The 21,612-nt window shown below is 37.3% G+C and overlaps 4 protein-coding genes across 7 annotated transcripts; all 4 read left to right on the forward strand.

Annotated features, from left to right (window-relative positions):
* The first annotated feature begins 233 nt into the window (after window positions 1-233).
* Window positions 234-5,729, forward strand: LOC141646545 (uncharacterized). Its single transcript, XM_074454416.1, has 3 exons — window positions 234-1,530; window positions 3,264-3,319; window positions 3,606-5,729. The coding sequence occupies exons 1-3, from the start codon at window positions 234-236 to the stop codon at window positions 5,487-5,489; spliced, it is 3,237 nt and encodes a 1,078-aa protein (XP_074310517.1). The 3' UTR covers window positions 5,490-5,729.
* Window positions 5,730-6,322: 593 nt separating this feature from the next.
* On the forward strand, window positions 6,323-8,598 carry LOC141645847 (serine/threonine-protein phosphatase 7 long form homolog). Of its 2 annotated transcripts, none has more exons than XM_074454031.1 (2): window positions 6,323-6,419; window positions 6,930-8,598. In XM_074454031.1, exons 1-2 carry the CDS (start codon window positions 6,374-6,376, stop codon window positions 8,294-8,296), a joined length of 1,413 nt encoding a protein of 470 aa, XP_074310132.1. In that variant the 5' UTR covers window positions 6,323-6,373; the 3' UTR covers window positions 8,297-8,598. The 2 variants fall into 2 exon arrangements, with proteins under 2 accessions (XP_074310132.1, XP_074310133.1); XM_074454032.1 differs by having other exon boundaries at window positions 6,336-6,419; window positions 6,934-8,598.
* A 6,136-nt stretch (window positions 8,599-14,734) lies between these two features.
* LOC141646895 (putative serine/threonine-protein kinase PBL23) lies at window positions 14,735-16,726 on the forward strand. 2 transcript variants are annotated; one of them, XM_074454887.1, is made up of 6 exons: window positions 14,735-14,760; window positions 15,018-15,250; window positions 15,334-15,515; window positions 15,612-15,801; window positions 15,881-16,272; window positions 16,353-16,726. In XM_074454887.1, the coding sequence occupies exons 2-6, from the start codon at window positions 15,043-15,045 to the stop codon at window positions 16,581-16,583; spliced, it is 1,203 nt and encodes a 400-aa protein (XP_074310988.1). In that variant the 5' UTR covers window positions 14,735-14,760; window positions 15,018-15,042; the 3' UTR covers window positions 16,584-16,726. The 2 variants fall into 2 exon arrangements, with proteins under 2 accessions (XP_074310988.1, XP_074310987.1); XM_074454886.1 differs by lacking the exon at window positions 14,735-14,760 and having other exon boundaries at window positions 14,777-15,250.
* A 2,194-nt stretch (window positions 16,727-18,920) lies between these two features.
* Window positions 18,921-21,354, forward strand: LOC141646883 (uncharacterized). 2 transcript variants are annotated; one of them, XM_074454870.1, is made up of 3 exons: window positions 18,921-19,057; window positions 19,450-19,514; window positions 20,367-21,354. In XM_074454870.1, the coding sequence occupies exon 3, from the start codon at window positions 20,375-20,377 to the stop codon at window positions 20,942-20,944; it is 570 nt and encodes a 189-aa protein (XP_074310971.1). In that variant the 5' UTR covers window positions 18,921-19,057; window positions 19,450-19,514; window positions 20,367-20,374; the 3' UTR covers window positions 20,945-21,354. The 2 variants fall into 2 exon arrangements, with proteins under 2 accessions (XP_074310971.1, XP_074310970.1); XM_074454869.1 differs by lacking the exon at window positions 19,450-19,514 and having other exon boundaries at window positions 18,926-19,057.
* Window positions 21,355-21,612: the final 258 nt, after the last annotated feature.

Here is a 21,612-nt window from a genome sequence, read left to right on the forward strand (position 1 = left end):
GGAAAAAAGTTGGAATCTTTGATGCAATTAAGGCATCTACTTATAAGATTCACAAAGATGTTATGTTAATCATGTATTTAGCTCAAAAATGGTGTCCTGAAACCAACACTTTCATTTTTCCATGGGGTGAATGTAGTATAACTTTAGAAGATGTCATGATTTTGGGTGGTTTTTCTGTTTTAGGCGAAACGGTTACAAATTGCTTTCGAAATAGAAGTTATGAAGACTTAACAATGGAGGATGAGTTGGAAATTTGTTGTACTAAAATAAAAAGAAAAAACTTTGGACATTTAGCTATGTATAAATGGATGGAGTATTTTGTAGGAAAAGGTGGTGAATTAGAACATGTAGCTTGTTTAGCAATGTGGTTGTCTAGATATGTTTTCTGTACTGATTGTCTTAATATTAATACTAATATTTTCGCCCTCGCTATTCGTCTTGCTAAAGGAACTACGATTGCTTTAGGTTGTGGTGTTTTAGCTGAAATATATCGCGATTTAAGCTTGTTGAAACGAAGAATTGTAGCTGAAATATATCGAGATTTGCCTCTTGATCTTTGGTCATTATTGCAGTTAGTTCAGGTTTGGGGTTGGGAGAGGTTTCTGACAGTAAGTCCGAAACCCTTGTGTTTAGTCCCTGGTGAGCCGAGAATAGCTCGTTGGCATAATGTACATGTGCTGAAACACAATGTCTGTAGCTCGAGAATGGACGAGGGTTTTGCTGAGGAATTGTTTTTGTGGAGGCCTTATGGTTTGTACTTACAGAATTGGGATTTTCCGAAGTTTTATGGTGACGAGGAAAATTGGGTGGAAATGAATTCGGAAGTAGATGAGGAGTATTTGTCATTTGCAAAGTGTTTGCGAGATTGTATGTTGGAAGGTGTAGATTGTGTGGAGCGGTACCTGCCATATAGAGTCGGTATGCAATTTGGATTTGATCAAGACGTTCCTGATTCCGTTCCTAGGAAGAATTCAGACTTAAAACTTGCAGGTGGTAGTATGTGTTATGTACCTCCTCGATTACTCGAGGGAGATATCACAGTCCGGTATTTAAACTGGTGGAAGGGAGCATCACTGATTTCTTGTCCGAGGAAACTGAATATACAGTTCAAAGGTATCAGACCTCGGGATTTTCCATCTCCGAGGTGTAATGATGCAATGCAGGTAGATTCAGTGAGCAGTAAGGAGATTCTGATGACGGAATTAGTTCCTGTTGAGAACTTGGCATCTCAAAGTCATGAATGTTTGGTTCCTGAGATCGGAAAAATCAGTGAGCGAGCTCCAGTCGCATATGAAACTGATAAATTCGTGGAACTGGTTAAAAGGGTATGTACACCATCTGAGCATGAGCATGAAGATGCAAATCAAACACATGAAGCGCGTGATGATGTAACTATGGTCGATATAGAGGAGACGAGTAACGATGAGAATGATAACCCTTTAGAGTCTTTATATAAGGAGTTTGAAGAAAGGATTAGTCTGCTCGAGATAACAGTTTCGACACTTATGGCACAGCTAAATCCGAGCCCAAGTAAGCTAGGCACATTATCGAGTTAGAAGTCAGAACATACGAATGTTGCTTAGATGATTCCGAATGTTAATTCAGGGTGACATTGTTTTAATTTAATGTTAGTATTGCTAGAGAAATTAACAGTTTAGATGATTCAGAGATCAGAATGTTTATTTCAACTTTTCGAACTTGTCGTTCGATTTATGTCCAAATACGGACTAAAAATACGAAAAATACATTCTGATACGTTGGCATACGACATTATGTAATTTTCAAATTATAATCATATTAATGAGTTACTCATATTATCAGATTATGATTTACCATTACCATATTTAACTAAACAACACTCATATTTATGAGTTATCAGTCTTGTCACTTATAAAATCGAGTCGAATTTCGGACGATTTGAGTCGGGTTAATATTGTTTTGCTTTGCCAGTCTTTCTCGAGCAATTCAACTGTAGATTGGTAAGATAATGTCAAACCAACATTTAATGTTGCTGTAAAGTTTTTAACTTTACTGTCACCTACTCACTTCAGTTGACCTCAAAATGGAATTAAAGTAGAAGGCTAAGCAAAAGGTATGAATTCATTATCATCCTTCAATTTTTGATATCAAATCCTGTAAATTCAGAAGTACCCACTATTAATTACAGTACAATTTATTTATTTTTAACATAAACCCGAGATGACCCGACAATGAAAAAAATCGCTTAAAAAAAAACATGACCCGTCCGTCACCCAATAATGAATAAATCTCTAGAGATAATTAAGAAGTATTCGACTTTTTAATCGAGTTACTCCTAGTGGTAGCTAAAAAGTAAACATCTATTTGTGATTTGTTCGGCCTTTGTTCAATTGTTCTTATGTACCCGCTCGTACATGAAAATCCTATTCACTCCAAAAAAATAGGAAAAAATGAAAAATTAAAATTAATAAGACCGTAAAGCCGTAATTCCGTAACATATCGACTTAAATCTTATCCATAAGTCATAATATCTCCGTCTTTAACTAGAGTAGGCAATGGGCCGTGCTGGGCCGGCCCGCGTGCCGGCCCACCGTGCCTTCCCCAAAAATTGGCCCGGCCCAGGCACGGATATTGGGCTCCTCGGGCCGTGCCGTGCCAGGCCCACTGATCCAAACCTACGTCGCGGCCCGCTCAAGGCACGGCCATTTTCGTGCTCGGGCCGTGCCTAGCCCATGGGCTTTTCGTGCCTTGTCCGTGGGCCGGCCCATGTGCTTTAATATTTTTTTTATTTAAATAAAAAACGTTATATAATTGATATATTTTTAGTACTTTTTGTTTAATAAATGATGATTAATGGTTTAAATATATATTTTATTAAATATTAGTGTACTTTTAGTTTAATAAATGATGATTAATGGCTTAAATATATATTTTGTTAAATGTTATTGTACTTTTTATTTAATAAATAATAATAAACGGGCCATTCTTCGTGCCGGGCCGTGCCAAGCCCGTCGTGCCTAGTGCGTGCCGGGCTCCACCGTGCCTGGGCCGTGCCGTGCCTAGGCACGGATTTTTGATGAAAATCGCGTCGGAGCCCGTCCAAAGCCCATTCGTGCCGTGCCCGTGCTTCCTCGATTTTCTCGTCGGGCCGTGCCGTGCCGTGCTGTGGGCCGTGCCTGGCCGTGCCGCCCACCGGCCCGCGGCCCTTTATGCCAACTCTATCTTTAACCACTAGCCTAAAAGCCCTCCGATACTCATTAAATTACTTTTGCATGTACTGTAATAAGTCTGTAAGCTGGAAACACATTTCTTTCCAACAGCTGCTTCACCAAATCACCAGGTTAGAACTCTGCAATTACTCCAATTTTCTTAGGAAAATATTAAAATTCAGCATTTTTTTTCATTTTTCTTACATCTTTCTGAAGAAATTTGTCACCATTGTTCTTAAGTAAACCACAGAAATGGCTGCAGAAACAACATTAATTGAGGAAAGAAAAAAGTTTATGATTACCCTTACTAATGAAATCCCAACTTTTAGAAATGCTCATTTCATCAAACCAACATTATCTGCATTTTCTCCGCTTCCAAAACCGCCAAAGATTGAATCTTTATCACTTTTATGTAAGCCTAAGGTGTATTTCAGAGGAACCCCATCTCCATTACAGTGTTGGGAATCATGGGTTGAGAGGTTGGAGTCTAAACATGAACCGGCATGGCGAAAAGCCGGAATCTTTGATGCAATCAAGGGTTCTACTTATCAAATTGAGAAACAAATTGATCTGCTTTTATGTTTAGCTGAGAAATGGTGTCCTGAGAGTAATACTTTTGTGTTTCCTTGGGGTGAAGTTAGTATTACAGTTGAGGATGTTATGGTTTTGGGTGGTTTTTCGCCGTTAGGTGATTCTGTTATGAGTAGTAGTTCTTCTGTCGTTGACGATGTCGAGGAGAGGCTAATCAATTGGAGAAGTGAGGTTGGTGTGGGTTCTAGTTCTAAGTCTGGTGTAATAAAGGGAACCTGGACTCAATGGACTGAGTCTTTCATGGGGAGAGGGGATGAACTAGAGCATGCTGCATTTTTAGCGTTATGGCTATCGCGTCATGTGTTCATAACAAAGTGCTCACAGGTTATAAGACCGTGTGTTTTCTCCATGGCGGCTAGGCTTAGTCGTGGGGTTAAAATTGCGCTTGCTCCAGCGGTTTTAGCGATTATTTATAGAGAATTGAGGTGGTTGAAAGAGAAATTGGTGCATTGTTTAGATTACCCATATGATGTTGATGCTTTGGAATTGGTTGCACCATTTCACTTGGTTCAGTTATGGGCTTGGGAGAGGTTTCCGAGGTTAGCACCCGTTCCTAGGATGTTAAACCTTGGTGAGCCGATATTGGCTCGTTGGGAGGGTGTTAGGATACAGTACATGGGATTAAAGACGGAGTTAGACTCGACTGGAGAGACCTTTAGATGGCGCCCATATGCAACTTCTATCGATAACTGGTCATTTCCGTGTTTTTATGATGATGTTGGAAAGTGGGTATCCATTGATTCAGATGAGAAATGGGAAATGTTTGCTGTTTGCTTAAGGGTTTGTCAACTGCAAGGGTTTGACGTTGAGGATGCAGAGAACTACAATCCCCATAGAGTGGCTAAGCAATTTGGATTTGATCAAGATATACCTTGTTCATTTCCGAGATCATCTAATGAGGCCTTAGAGATTACTTCCCCTGATTTGGATCAACTTGTCACAATGACAAAATTGTATGTGCCCTCTAGATTGTTTCAGGGAGGAGTCACTCTTCGTTATGCAGATTGGTGGAAGGGAAAGAGTTTATTGGGCAAGAATGATCCTCTTCGGGTCTATAGGAAACGTAAACTAAGTTCAATTACTTCGTCTTTGCCAATGCTTTGTCCCAAAATTTGTGATAGAAGTAATGAACTTGATGCTATGGATGTAGCTGGGAATGCAAGTGAAAATCAAATGGAAAAATCGCCACCTAAGGAGGAGGAGTCCTCTCGAAATGTCCTGCAAGTTTGTAGTCAAAACACGATGACTTGCGCGTTCCATATGAAGGTTTGTATAGGCAAGTGTAGTAATAACCCAGATCACAATAGTTCCCACAATGAAGCGGATGAGATCAATATTCTATGCAGCAAATTAGCAGAAACGGAACTGAATACCCCATGTGATGAAGCTGCAGGTTCAGATTTTGCTGCAAAACATCAGAATTTAGCGAATGGGGGTTCCAAAAACTCTGAAGTCAATGCTAGAGACCAAAACAGGGAACATAATGTTGTTAAGCAACATGAGAAAACGGAGGTGAAAACATCGGGTGCCCTGCTTGCTGAAGATGAACCTGATGAAGCATTAGTTACCACGAATCAGGCCGATATTCCTGCTGGCGGTCAGCTTGCTGTCAGTAATAATAACCCGTTTGTAGCTCTCTGTGTTCAGTACGAATTGAGGATTAGTAGACTTGAGAGGGAATTTTCCGCTTTGTTACCTAAAAAGTACTAACCTTGCATAACATAGAGGATAGTTAGCAATTGCAGGTAGAAAATGCTACTTGAGTACTTGTTGCATTAAACAGCAGAAACTTGGTTCTAATGTGTTTTAGTCTCCTTTTTATTTTGTAATGGCCTGTAATTGTTAATATATGCCTCGATTGACGAGATTCGGATGTATGATAGGTAATGAAGCTTGATGAGTTGATGACTATCTCTTTAGTCATTACACTACATATTTTATGAGTTATCAGTCTTATCCCTTACCAATATGAGTCGGATTTCGGACGCTTTGAGTCGGGTTCATATCGATTTGCTTAACTTGTCTTTCTTGAGCCATTCAACTGTAGACTGTTGATAAGATAATGTTAAACCAACATTTACTGTTGCTGTAAAATTAACTTTACTGTCAGCTAGGTCTATGATCTGGTGGTCTGTAAATTTTCAGTTTACCTCAAAATGGAATTAAAGTAAAAGCCTAAGCAAAAAGTATGATTTGCAAATCCTATATGACCTCATATCACAAATACCATTATTAACTACAGTACATTTATTTTGTAAACATACACCCGAGCGACCCGACAATGAAAAAAAAAACTTCTTAAAACAATAAAAACACGTACCCGTTTGTCACCTGATAATCAATAAATATAAATCTCCTATAATATACAGTCGACAATGAAAAAACGAAATTTCCAAAACTCTCGACTTTAGTCATCAACAAAAATTAATCGATTTCTTAATTTATACGTATTTCGTAGTAATTACCCTTAAAATTGAAAAAAGGTAAAATAATAAAAACCGTACTAATCCGTGTATAATATCTCCGTCTTATCCACTAGCCTAAAACAACTTCGGTACTGTAATTAAACTGTGGACAGTGGACTGAGCATCCATATGTACAGACTACAGCAGAAACACTTTCAACGGTTATCTTCACCAGGTTAGAAACTCAAAACTCCATTTTTGTTTAGAAAATATTAGAAATTTCAGTCTTTTATTCTTCTTACATCTTTCTGCACAAATTTGGCACCATTGATGTTAAGCAATTCAAAAAAAATGGCAGCAGAAACATCTCTTATCGACGAAAGAAACGAGTTTATGATTAATTTCACTAATGAAAAGACTGAAACCCCAACTCTGAGAAATGCTCATTTCATCAAACCTTCATTATCTCCACTATCTCAGCTTCCAAAACCACCAAAGATTGAATCTTTATCGCTTTACCGTAAACCAAAGCTGCTTTTCCGTGGAAACCCATCTCCAATACCATATTGGCAGTCATGGGTTAACCAGTTGGAGACTAAACATGAGTCGACGTGGCGAAAAGCCGGAATCTTTGATGCTATAAAATGTTCTGGTTACCAAATTGAGAAACAAATTGATTTACTTTTATGTTTAGTTGAGAAATGGTGTCCTGAAAGTAATACTTTTGTGTTTCCTTGGGGTGAAGCTAGTATTACAGTCGAGGATGTTATGATTTTGGGTGGTTTTTCGCCGTTAGGTGATTCTGTTACGAGTAGTAGTTCTTCTGTTGTTGACGATATTGAGGAGAAATTGATCAATTGGAAACGTGAGGTTGGTGTGAGGTCTGGTTCTAAGTCTGATGTATTTACAGTAAGTCAGAATCAATGGAGGGAGTATTTCATGGGGAAAGGTGATGAGCTAGAGAATGCTGCGTTTCTGGCGTTATGGCTTTCGCGTTATGTGTTCATAACCAAGTGCTCTTGTGTTATAAGACCGTGTGTTTTCTCCATGGCGGCTAGGCTTAGTCGTGGGGTTAAAATTGCGCTTGCTCCAGCGATTTTAGCGATTATTTATAGAGGATTGAGGTTGTTGAAGGAGAAGCTGGTGCATTGTTCAGATTACCCATTTGATGTTAATGTTCTGGTGTTGGTTGCGCCTTTGCATTTGGTTCAGTTATGGGCTTGGGAGAGGTTTCCGAGGTTAGCACCCATTCCTAGGATGTTAACCATAGGAGAGCCGAGATTAGCTCGTTGGGAGGGGGTTAGAATACGGTACAAGGGGTTAAAGACGGAGTTAGACTTGGCTGGTGAGACCTTTAGATGGCGCCCATATCCGAGTTTTTCTGATGATGTCGGAAAATGGGTATCCGTTGATTCAGATGAGAATTCGAAATGGGAATTGTTTGTTGTTTGCTTAAGGGTTTGTGAATTGGAAGGATTTGACTTTGAAAATGCAGAGAACTATAATCCTCATAGAGTGGCTAAGCAATTCGGATTTGATCAAGATATACCTTGTTCATTTCCGAGTTCTTCTAATGAGACATGTATCTCTAACTTGAATCAACTTATCACTATGACGAAACTGTATGTGCCCTCTAGATCGTTTCAGGGAGAATTCACTCTTCGTTATGCAGATTGGTGGAAGGGAAAGAATTTCTTGGATGAGCATGATCCTATTTGCTGCGTCTATACTAGACGTAAACTAATAAGATCACGTACATTGTCTCTGAAAACGCTTTGCCTTCTAAGCTCGCCACCAGTTGAGTGCAAAATGCTCGAAAATGGGAACACTGGTTCAGCTGATTTCGAGAATGAAGACTTGAGTAAGAAAATGGAGCAAGAACCCGATAAGCTATTACAAATTGCCTGTGGTGATTTGCCGGCTTTGGTGAAAGGGAAAGTTAATGATGTTATAGTTATTATTGATGATGATGAAGGAGAAGGAGAAGAAGGCGGAACAGTTGGAGTTTTCGAGAGACTGGTGTTGGACATTGAAAAGAGGATATCCAAGCTTGAGAAGGCGGTCTGTGATTATCAGCAAATGCAAAGCAGCAAAGGGTTCCTGCAACTGTAGTACAGTAGTTGAACTTGTGCTGTAGGAAAAGAAACATGATCCGGTATTGGTATTCCTGTGTATTTAGTTGCTAATTAAGAGTAATCGACTAATCGGAAATTTAATGTTCATTAGAAGTTAAAATTATATAATTAAGGAAACTCACGGTCTCTATCTTTAGATCGAATGTTCATTGATTCGTGTAAAACTAGAATCTAGACTTTCTCGGTACAAAAGTCATATTTCGTGTTATAATTCCTATTTTGAAAATTGATATATCTCAGGCAACACGATTATACGATTGGTATCGACGAAGATTTAAATATGATCATTTACTATTTACCCTATATGTTGCTGTTAAGAGTACTAAAACAGAAGATTAGTGAATTTTACTAGTCATGATAATAATGAGTCTGAAATAATTCTGAATCCTCATAACAAAAGAGAATATTTTTGTACAACGTATTTTGACTCGTTTTAAGGTTTAAGACGGATACTTCCTCTTAAACAAGAATTTGTGTTGTACCAATTAAGAGGTTCACAAATCACATGAATCACAACCAAGTACTTGTAACAAAGCTGCAATGACAGTAAAATTTCAGCTTTCAATTTTCGTGAAAAAGAGGTAAAATCTCAGTAAGTGGATTATACATCTGATGTAGTACACCAGATAGTATAGTTTTTGAGCATCAAGATAAAGTTTTTGAGTTTTAATCTAAAATTTTTGAGTTTTATTTTAAAGTTTTTGAGCTTATTTAGTTAAACTTTAATTTCAAAAAGTTATATTATAACTCAAAAAAATTACATATAAGCTCAAAAAAAATTGATTTTTGACATCATAAAATTAAAATGTAATTTATAAACTCTATAATACTCGAAAAAAATACACAAAAACTCAAAAAGTCATTAAGTATGATGTACTACATCCGATGTACAATCCTTTTTCTCGTAAAATCTTTTACATTTATTTTAATGCTGTAAAATAAACATATAAAAATCCAAATACATGGAGGTAAAGGCAATTATATAAAAAAAAAATCGAGTCTATATGGAATTATGATTCATTTTTAATACGGAGTAATTAGTTGAGTCATGACTCCGTCTTATACTCTCTATGTTCATTGTCAGTGGTGGAGCGAGGGAGCTCCAGCTGGGAAAATGAATAGTCCGAAATTTTTAGTTCAAAATTTTGAGACTTTTTAAACTTCCATCCACTTTGAAATTTTTCGCCCCCTAACAAGAAATCCGGGTTCCATAATAGGGCTTGTTATTTGTTGATCTTTAAGACTACATTTAATATTTATCGAGTATTTTTATATAAATAATATAGCATTATTTATCATATTATACTTCCTCCATTCAACTCCACTCTACCACTTTCTTTTTTCACGTTTGCCAACGCGTGTTTTACGCGCTAAATATCGTTGACTACGTATTTGCAAAAATTATAAAAGTTAGATATTTTTAATGTACTCGTAAAGACGAATCAAACAAGATCCCACATGAATATATTGCCGCTTACGTATCGAGAGAAAATCGAAATTGAATACACAATCGTGAATAGTGCACAAAAATGAAATAGGTAGAGTGGAGTTGAATGGAGGAAGTATGAAATAATATTTATACTTTTAGCATGTTTATAATCAATGTTTTTATACATATTTTTAGCATGTTTACAGTCAATGCTTTCTAACCTTGAGAAAATCAAATGAGAAAATGAGAAAGAAATTTAAATTTAATTTGATAAAAATGGTAAGAGACCTGACGATACTCTTCCTCTGATGCTATCTAATTTGGTGAAAGCTTTTGATTCCCACCTTCCAAGCATGTGTGATGTGTCTCTAAAAACTACACGCCAATCAGTCTTTTCGAGTCAAATAAAGTTCGGTTTGAATTTATTCCGATTGTTCACTTTAAATTTCCGTTTCATGTCCGAATAATATAGTTCAAATCTAATCTAGATTTTATACCTGGAACCAATTTTACCACTTTTAGAACTTTTTTCTAAAAGCTACGGAGTAATTAACAAATTAATACTAATATTTTATTCTATTTTATTTAGCCTATTTTACTCATTTATTCTTGGTGGTTTAGACTTTAGAGTTTAAAACTTTGATTATGAATATGTCAAAAAATATGAAAATTAAATCATAAACTTACATATTTAGATTTTAAAAAAAAAATATTTTAAAAAAAATGCAGAAATTGAGAAATAATCATCAAAATGTTGTCTCGAAAATATCGAAAGTTGATAGATTTAGATTGGAATGTAAAAAGACCCATTAATTAGTTGAACACTCATTTATTACTGGCCATCATCCATCAATAAATGAAATAAAAGTAAACGGACCGTCTTATCCAATAATTACCGATACACACTATTTACCTTTCATACCCTCAAATCTCAAAAAATTACCATACAGTCACACAGAATACATTGCATAAACGAAGTCCGAGGTTTAAAACATGTGCTGTACGTTCACCAATCTTTCATCCCTTTAAACATTTATAGCAGAGACATTCACAGGAAACACAGCATACTCAAAATAGAACAGTATACTGTATACAGCTATACAGTATAAACTCCAAAAACCCTCTGAAAAACACCAAAAAAAACCTTGTAAATCATGGCAGAAATCCCTCAAATTTTGATGGATATTAGACAAGAACTAATGATTTCACCAAAAGGAGGAAAACCCATGTCTAAAACTTCACATTTCATCAAACCCATGTTACAGTTTTCTGATAAAACACCAGTTTTACCCTCAATTCATCTCGCTTTTCAACCGGTTGTACTGGATTGTGTGTTTAATGGGTGGAGGAGTGGAACTGAGGATGAATGGGTATCTTGGGTTGATAAATTGGCACCAAAGTTTAAACCTTTATGGAAAAAAGCAGGGATTTTTGATGCTATTGTTTCGTCTCGGTTTCGTGTGATTAAGAATGAGGAATTAGTTCTTGGATTAGTTGAAAGATGGTGTTGCGAGACGAATACGTTTGTTTTTCCTTGGGGTGAGGCGTCTGTGACCTTGGAAGATGTTCTGGTTTTGGGTGGTTTTTCTGTTTTAGGGAGTTCTGTTTATGATTATAACCATGACAGACAAGTTGCTGAAGTTGAGGAGCAGTTGATGTCAATTTATGAGAAATTACGACGACTGTCGTCGAAGGAAGGGGAGGTGACTCAGGTGAGTCAGACTGTTTGGATGAAGAATTTTATGGGAACTGGAAGCGAAATTGAGCATGTAGCATTCTTGTCTTTCTGGCTATCTAGGTTTGTGTTTCCGAGTTATCCTTTTGATTCTGTTGTTTCCAAATGTTTTAGGATCGCGGTTTGTTTAGCTAAGGGGATTCAGATTGCCCTTGCTCCTTTTGTTTTAGCTAGTATATATAAAGATTTGAGTTTGGTTCATTCTGCTATGAAAGATTTTGCTGAAATTGGTGTTGCTGCTGATGATATGTTGATGGTTAGTGCTTGGGCACCATTGCAGTTGGTGCAAGTTTGGGCATGGGAAAGGTTTCCTGAGTTTCAGCCTAAACCTAAAAAGATTGGGATTGGGAAACCTAGGATTGCGAGATGGGATGATGTTAATGAGGAGGATATTGGGAATGTGAGGTCTGTGTTGCAATCTTGTGGTGATTGTTTTGTGTGGCGGCCTTATTGCAAGGCTATTGATGGATTGCCTACCCCGGGTGTGTTTAGAGACGAGGAACAATGGGTTTTTATGGACGAGGATGTGAGGAAAGACGTTCAAGTATTGGCTCGTTGCCTGAGAGTTGGTGAATTAGTAGGGTTAGAATCGATTGAGCAGTATAACCCTCATCGCGTAGCTATGCAATTTGGGTATGATCAGGATTTGCCTGTTCTCGTCAAAAGGGGTTTGATGGGTTATGGTATACCACACAGGGAACTTCAGCAATTAGCATGGTTGGGTTACTCTAACCCTGTCAAAGATCAGATGTTGTATATCCCGTCGATATCTTATGTACCACAAGTTACTTTAAGATACTTGGAATGGTTCAGAGACGGTGTTTTAACAAGACGCGCTGCCTTGAAAGGTATTGTCAAGAGGAAGAGAGGATCGGTTAGGTTGAGAAGGTTACAACCTCCTCGGCTGTTGTTTGCTATTGATGAGGCAGATTCGACTAGATTTAGTGGTGATGATCTTGCTGTACACTCGGGATGGGACTCGCCTAGTTCTGATGTTACTAAGAAGGTAGATGTGCTTCCTGCTAGTAGTACTATGTTTCGGTTGAAGAAAATTGTTCATGCCAGTGAGAAGCCGCAAAGCCCGCCTGGCTTTGTTCCTGGTGTACCTCCAGGGTTCACACCGAAAGTTATCAATGATCTTAATGTACCTCCAGGGTTCACACCGAAACACAGTCATTCCGGTGTTGCTAAGAGGAAGGCAGATGAGCTTCAAGGGTTTGGAGTGAAGAAACAGGCTGTTTATGCTGCGACTGACGGGCTGCCAGGCCCACCTGGCTTTGTGTCAAAGAGTATAGGCACTAATCTTGATGTGCCTCCGGGATTCCCACCAAAGTCCAGTCTGGCTACATGGAATGCTGATGTGCCGCCTGGTTTTGTTCCAAAGAGAGTAGGCAATCATCCTGATGTACCTCCCGGATTCAAACCTATTGATGCTAGAAAAGAAGGCTTGGGTTCTGAGCCCCTTGTCAAGGTCAAGAAAGAACATTTCGAGTAATATTGGATGTTAGAACTCGTCTCAGTCAGCTCGAGAAGATAGTAGCTGCACTCAAAGAAGCGGATTAGGGTTAAATTCTCAGGTCTCCAAATATGCATTCTGCAGTCTGCAGGTTAGTTTCTCAGTACAGAATATAGGTTATTTTAAAGCTGTAGTTCAAGGAGTTAGGTAAAGTTAATTGTTACTAACTTCGACAAAGTTTCGTAGTATGAAAAGTTTTTGTAAATGGCTCACAGTAGAGACCTCATTTGTGCATCTATTTGAGCCGGTATGTCTGAGTCAGTAGGATCATGTAACTGTTTCAGTGAAATCTGATTCGTAATGAGTTGTACTTAAACTACCATACTTGGAAAGATTAGAAGATCCAATTAATCGAAAAGCATTGAGTTCCCTTATGATAATGGTATAAACTTGTAGATGCAAGATTTTATTCCATGAATATGTTTTGTTACTGCATGCATATATAAAGATGAAAAGTAGAACTGACCTTCTATTAAGCCGGTATGCTTTGCAGATTTGAAACTGTTAACATGCGATACTCCTTAACCCGCCATAGGCGGGAACCATACTATCCATTACAGTGCAGCATGCTATAAAGGCTTGAGTTGTGTTGCAGCAGTTTTAATACCTGCAATTCCGCATTTTCTTTTCAGCTAGTATTTATTTTTTTATTACAGTCTCGAGTCTTGGCTGTTCTTTATTGCTGTAATCTTGTTTTCAATTGCTTGGTTACCTATTACAGTATTTACAGTGCATCATAGAGAACATTTATGAAGTAATTTTTCCACTTTTGGAGCTTTGAGGTTTTGGCTGATTCCACTTTAATGCCTTGAGGTTCCGTACTTCCACAAATTTCACTTTGTTACTCCGATGTTCAAGATACCTCCTTTTAGTCACATGAACTGTAATATCGACTTGTCCGACAAACATTTTTTCAGGCAATGCAAAGTAGTTTTTGCAAATGTATGTACAGTCAGATTTCTCTTAGTCACATGAAATCTGACTGTTCTGTTCTGTATATTAGGTTACAAAGTAAGAACATTTTCAAATCTGAATTTACTGTATCTGAAAATCTTCCATTAATGCACATGTCCAACCAAGGAGTTTCTGCCTAGCAATTAAGATACAGATACCAATCTGATCTGACCTCGCTGTCAATCGTTTGGTTAACATTCTTCCTCAAATACATTTCGGATGTTCAAATCTCATCGACTTGTATAACTGGCCCTAAGGAGTCTAACAGTGGCCAAAACAAATGTACATGTCCACCTGATATTTGTTGCTGACCGTCTGAAGTAGCATAACTCGACTGTTGTCATGTCTGAAAGAAGATCGTCACATTGGACATTCGGAGTTCTTCATATTGTTGAACCGGAAAAGGTCTGATAACAGGTGAATATGCAGTGCCTTACATTTCTAGTTTTTGTTTTCATTGTTCATCAACTCGAAATGTTATTGTCTTGTATAAATTCTCGTATAATATGGTTTTACAGTTAGACGTTAGGTTTTTGTTAGTGATACGTGTCACTTAGTTACCATTTTTACGTCATTAGAAATCATTCGACAATTGTTAAAAAAAAAAAAAAAATAGGCATTTTAGTTTCAATTATTATAAAACCGCTCCATAAAAGACTTTTTTATAATCACAGTAACCATTGATTTAATCCATACTTCCTATATAGTAGGACATTAACTAACTCTATGAAAAACCGTTAAAAAAGGGAGGAAAGAGGTAAATTACCTGGTAAAAATTTTAGGCCTCTATCTATTCCTAAAAGATAGGTAATTTTTTTTAATCCAGAATACTTACTCTTTCTGTTGCCAAGCTGGGATAATCGCGGTAAGGGTAACACAAGGAAAGAGAGGACAAAAAAAATCTACTGCTAAGTTCCTCTCTTTCCTTTGGAACCCGGAAAATTTACACTTCCTGGAAGATTAAATTTTCCGGGTTTTGGAATACATCGTGTTCCATTGCCCGGAAAAAAAAACTATAGGCACTGACTGGTATAATCTCATTGTTTGTCATTGCATCCCTAAAGTTAAAGAGACAACAGGAAGGCAACAATGAGTTGCTTTCCATGTTGCTCGACACAGGACGATGAAGAAGCAAAGGAAGAGGAGGCACCTGTTGATCAGAAGAATGCAAACCCGGGTAAACCAGGGACCAGTCGAAGGACAAAGACGTCATTAAGGGCATCTCTAAGGGCTAGCATCAAACAATTGCTTACAAGTAAACCCACGTTCGCTTTTGCCAACATTTCTTTTAAATCAGGTGACGGTTTTCTCTGCATTTTCAGGGTTATGATCATTTCTTAGACGAGATTTTAAGATATTAATCATCTGAAAGCAATACAGATAGCAGCAAGCACAGGTACATCCATGAAGAGATCGCTAAATATGGAAAGGGAAACATCAATGCAAAGATCTTCTCCTACAAAGAGTTGTCTGATGCAACCGGAAATTTCACAAATGATAATTTACTCGGTGAAGGTGGTTTTGGGAAAGTTTACAGGGGATTCCTCGATAATCCTAAGCAGGTGAAATTAACACGCTCTCTTTTTTTTCTTCCACGTATTTCTGTCAGGAAACAAACAGAACTACAGAAATAATAGACAGACATTATTTTGCTACAGGTTGTTGCGGTAAAGCAGCTAGACAGGAACGGCCTGCAGGGAAATCGAGAGTTCCTGGTAGAGGTTCTAATGTTGAGCCTTCTTAAACAAGCGAACCTTGTTACCCTTGTTGGTTACTGTGCTGAAGGGCTTCACAGGCTTTTGGTGTATGAGTTCATGGGTAAAGGATCCCTCGAGGATCACCTTCTCGGTACTTGTCAAACCTTTCTGAGTAGTTTTGATGTTCTTGCCTTCTAAATCGCTTACTTTTGCTTCTATCTCGTATGAAGATTTAAAACTGGAGACGAAACCTCTAGACTGGAAAACTAGAATGAAAATAGCCGAGGGAGCTGCAAGAGGTCTTGAGTACCTCCATGAAACCGCCAATCCGCCAGTAATATACAGGGATTTTAAAGCATCAAACATTTTATTAGATGAGGACTTCAACCCGAAGCTCTCAGATTTTGGACTGGCGAAGCTAGGTCCCATGGGAGACGATACTCATGTTGTTACAAGAGTCATGGGCACGTTTGGTTACTGCGCACCTGAGTACGCTGCAACAGGTCAACTGACTACTAAGTCGGATGTCTACAGCTTTGGAGTCGTGTTCCTGGAAATCATCACAGGAAGAAGAGTGTTTGACACCAGCCGGCCCAGTGAGGAGCAAAATTTAGTTGAATGGGTAAAACTGTCTTGTCTGATATCGACTGTCACAAAATTTCCGTCCCAAATGTCGTTGATCATAGTGTATGTTTGGTGCAGGCACAACCATTGCTGAAAGATAAAAGTAAGTTCCACCTAATGGCTGACCCTTTGCTTCAGGATGACTATCCAAAGAAGAGTCTGTACCAAGCATTAGGAATCGCGGCAATGTGCCTTCAAGAAGAAGCATCTACACGTCCTTATATCTCCGATGTTGTGACTGCCTTGGAGTATCTATCTTCTGACAATCCTAAGGCAGAAAATAATGACAGCAATACAGAAGAGGAATAAACTGCAAGAATAAATCTAGATGTTTCAGACTAGGCTACATTTTTATACGAAAAGTTACGAGACAGTTTGTATGCATACAACCAAGCCATTAAACCATTTAACCCTATAATTGAATAAGGAAGACGAAAGGATTTATGTTGGTCTCACGCATACAGTCGTCTCATATAAGACTCACTAGAAGAAATGTGAATCGGCAATTCCGATTTGGTTTTACCCTTAGAGCTAAACTTATTGACATCATTGTACAAAGAAAGCAGCTTTTAGATGTGGGATTTTCCAAGCATTTATGTTTGGATTGTCTGATCTTACTCCCTTGCTTCAAAACTCTTCTGCATAGTATGAAAAATTTGGGCAGTACTTATAAAAATGCAGGAAGAACACAAAGGGGTGTGAGCAACTGAGCATAGCAGATAGCTGCACTCCCCTTGTAAATTGTTAAATCTACAATCTCTCAGTTTATGGATGTTTTTGGACTCTGTCAAATGGCTATAAACCAAGGTGAAACAAAAAAAAAAGGGTCTTGTTAAACAATAATTCTTATATATAAAACCGTTTTACATAAACATTATTGTAAAACCAAATGATTATGTACCTAAAACCCAGCTAAATTAACTTTCACCAATCATCACTTTGCATAATAAGGCCATTAAGGTCTTTCGTTATATGGTTCTGTCCCAATAACAAATTAGCTTAACTAATCCAAATAAGATTAGATTTACATTCATCTTTAATTATTTTCTTGTTATTTAGGTCTTTCGTTATATGGTTTTGTCAAAAGCTACTTTATATTTAGGAGTATTTGTAAAAAGACTACCTTACATTATTTTTTTTGTTATCAACTACCTTTGTTTTCCTTATTTTTGATTAGTAACTACCAACGCTAATAGTCTAGACATATTTGAACAGTTTTCCAATTTAACTTATCTCACATAACTCTTTTATGTACTATTCTTGCTTAGCTCCGATTTTGGGATGTCTTGATGTACTTACACTTAACTTTAGCAAATGTTTGTAGCTATTATTATTGAAATATGCAAACATAAATTTTGCGCATATGAAGTTAAATTGTTGTTTGGACGCGATTGGCCATTGTTGTTTGATGTTAACAAAGTCATGTGATATAGGTAAATGTTGCTTAATTTCTTCAAAAAAAAAAAAGGTAAATGTTGCTTAATCGACCAAATTTTGTTGGATTTTCAGCATGGGTAGTTTTTGACCCAAAAATGGTCAAAAATGAGAAATCAAAGGTAGTTTAAAATAAGAAAAATAATATAAGGTAGTATTTTTACAAATACTCCTAAATAAATAAACTCTTAAAACTAATATAACATGAGATTATCAATCAAAAAGTAACATAAGAGATAAAAATAAGTTGATAACCTGACCCAAACCGATCTCGACCTACCTTATCTCCCAATGATAACCCCACTCAAAAATGACCCGAAATGAACTATAATTAACCCCAACCTTTTACTGTCTTACTAAGCCAAAAATACCCTGTCATGAACTATAACATATCCGCTTCCTCTCACAAATAACCCAAATAGAGGAGAGAGGAAAGCACATGGGGGTGCCCCACCTTGTCCCCCCTATCCGTTTTGTGAGTGGCATTACTCGTCACTTGCTCCGACCCGTCTTCAGCAAGACTAACTGTGTTTTGAATAACCAATTGCTAGTTTTCCACCTTTATTTCCAGTGGTGGAATTAGTGGAGGGTTAGTAAGGAGGCTTGGTCTCGCTAAGTTACCCCTTAACCTTAAGACAAATTATTGTTTAAGATAAGTATATTCGTTTTAAACTTAAAATTGGTCAAATAGTATGAATAAGACAAAAGTAGAATGCATAGGGAAAAATAAAAGATTTGTCTAAGAGTGTGATAATATTAAGACAGTACCTATAGAGCCGACAAAATTGATCCGACCCGGTTATAACCCGACCCATATCCGAATTCAAAACTCGATTTTGACCCGAACCAAATTGACCCGACGCAGTATAACCCGGCCTGAATGTTTATTATTGCAAATTGATTATTATCCATAAATACCTTAATAATAGTTGATCCAAAATGACCCAACCCACACGAATTCTTGCAAACCCGAATAACCCAACCCAATTGGTTTGCCAGGCCTAGATACCTCCGTATTAATGGAGACTAACCATATAACCTTAAATCATGATTAGCACAATAATAAACAAATTAATAATGTCATTAATTGATGGCTAGTGGGGCCTAATGTGCATGTATATCGCACGACAATGTAAGAAACATTATCAGATATTCAGATTATCTGATGTCAGTTCTTCTTCCCCACTCCCTCATGGCCTAACTTTGACTAATCACATCTTCCAATTTCCTCAATTAAATTCTTCAAACAATTTGATTATTTCAAAAGTCAAAACCCCAATTTGTTAAAGTTCCAATCTTTTTTAGTGGGCAGCACTAATTTCTTCTAATTATTGGAGCAGCTTTTCTTGGTATGTTATCTGAAATTCCATCTTTGTTTCCAATTTTTCTGATTTTTGATTATTTTGTGTTGATTATTGGGTATTTTAGATCTCATTTTCTTTTGATCTGTAGTTTTAATTTTGCTCCCTCCGTCTCAATAATTTGTTTATCTTTTATATTCTTTGTGAGGCGGGATTTTAATCAAAAGTAAATAAATGATTGAGACGGAGGGAATAGTCGATTTGATTAAGTGGGGTGTTTTATTGGGTGTTTTTTTTGATTTTGTAATTATTGTCAAAAAAGTGTGTTTTTTCATCATAACTTCTGGAAATTTTGACTAGAAAGTAGAAATCCCTCTTTTACTTTTCTTGATTATCTATCTAATCATCATGTTAATCTCAGTTTTAACCTTGTTACTCAGGTACTCCTTCCGTCTCAATCATTCATTTGCAGTTTCTATTCTCGGTGAAGGGTATTTAATCAAAGGTAAACAAATGATTGGGACGGAGGGAAGGAGTATTTGATTCTGATTGGTTGTGAATGTAAATAAAGTTCTGGTCTTTGTTAAAATCATCATCTGTAGAATGCTGTTTTGATTAAAAGTGTATATAATCAACTGAAACTACTGAAATTGGTTGCTGATTGAACACAGCAAATCAACAACCTCGGCGTGTCGTAAATCAACACTGTCAGGAATGATTTGCATCAGTTTTTAGGATTTAAAGGCTGCTGTTAATGGATTTCTTCTTTGTAGAGGCATTGTTCAGTTTGCTTATTAATGTATTATGTTCCGTTGCCCGGTTTTAGTTCCCCATTGCAGTCTTTTCTATGATTCCTTCAAAATATGTCGACTCCTGCTCCGCTGCAATGCTTTATGAATGAGCAATTAGGATTTCATTCTGTGCTTTTCATTCAGCGAAGTTACTGCAAATCGAACAGAGTCATACATGAACCTGGTTTCTGATCAAAACTTCCCTGGCTCCTAGCCCTATTTTGATATTTCTTGTTATTTTAATTCAATTAGTCTCACTATAGACGGATATATCCGTTTAAAGTGAAAGACGGGTCAAATATGCTTAAACTGGTGACATTTTTGGGCCCCACCATGCAACGTGTTGTTTGTCTTATGCTTAAAGTGGGTGCATATTTGGCCCGTCTATAACTATAGACGGATACCTCCCGTCTATGATGAGAATTTGTGATTTTAATTTTAGAGCATTAAAAAAATTCTTGATTAAGTTGCATGAGTTTCGTATGGTTTCTTGCTTAACGCGCACTATATGGTACATGATTATTGAATATGTTACTGATTACTTGGTATTTTAATTGATCGTGAAGGAGAAAACATGGCGACACTGGAAGCAATCAGAGGTAGCGGGGGTTCTGTCAGAGTGGGAACAATAGGGACAATTAGTTCGTTAATGACAAGGGAACTTGAGTCATCGAAGTCTAGTCCTGGATATCGTGAAAATGTTGTGAAGACAAGGAAATCAATGGATGAAGCAAGCAGCAGTAGAAGCAGCGGCCTGGGCATTAATAGTAAGCATAAAGATCCTGAATTTGCCCGAAAAATAAGAAGCCAAAAGTCACATACTGTCCCGGTTCGTGCGGTCACAACTCCGAAAAGACCAAAACAAACGACACCCTTGGAGGACGTGGGCAATAACAGTGTTAGACAAGCAATGAGCAAGAAAAGCCCTGATGCTTCTAGTAAAACAAAGAACCATAGAAGTAACAGTCAAATTCCAATGCTTGGGTCGGAAAATATTCATCTGGAAAAAACTCCTATACGGGATTTGTCCATGAAGAAAGGAGTGAACATTGTCGAGATTGTGGACGTCAGTTGTGGGAACCCTTCATTAAGCAATAAACTCAAAAAGCTTAGATTCTCAAAGCTATCCCAGAGCTTCATGTAGTTAAACTGTTCCGAGTTTAACCTCTAACTTTTACCAGTGTTCTGCAACAGCATGTTTCCTCCTCTTTTATTTGCCTTTTGAGATTACAACTGTTGGGACGGACTTTTGGACGCAGCAGCTCGCAGATATATGCTTGCAGACTCTCAAGAAGTATCAGGTAACCGACAATCCCTTAGGTGCGCAAATCGCAGCTACTTGTTTGTTAACAGGGTAACAGGCTGGTTGGATGTCCTTGTTTTTGTACTAGAAAGGCGGTTTTAAAACTAATATGAATCTTATAAGCTTGATTTTTATAGCTTTGGGGTTGGTTGGGTAACTATATTCATGGAGTCGGTTTCTGGATTTATGTAGTAATGCACTGAATTTAATTCCTTTCAAGATTTCGAGATGAAACTCATCCTCATTGATAATTGTTGTGTTGTACATTGATCATGTTTGTCCATCATGCATTATGTTTTATGTATGATGGTGTTATTTACGTGTATGTGTCGAGCAGTCGAGGTAGCGAATATGTTCACAAATCAAGAAAAGTACTCGTATGTTATTCATAACAATTTTGCTAAACTATATACAAATAAGTTAAACAACATTGATTAAAAAGAAATACTCCAAATTAATACATTATCTTGCATAAATATTAACGATAAATAAAATTTCATAAACAAATC

The sequence above is a fragment of the Silene latifolia genome, chromosome 3 (genome assembly GCF_048544455.1).
Source record: "Silene latifolia isolate original U9 population chromosome 3, ASM4854445v1, whole genome shotgun sequence".
Classification (NCBI taxonomy): domain Eukaryota; kingdom Viridiplantae; phylum Streptophyta; class Magnoliopsida; order Caryophyllales; family Caryophyllaceae; genus Silene; species Silene latifolia.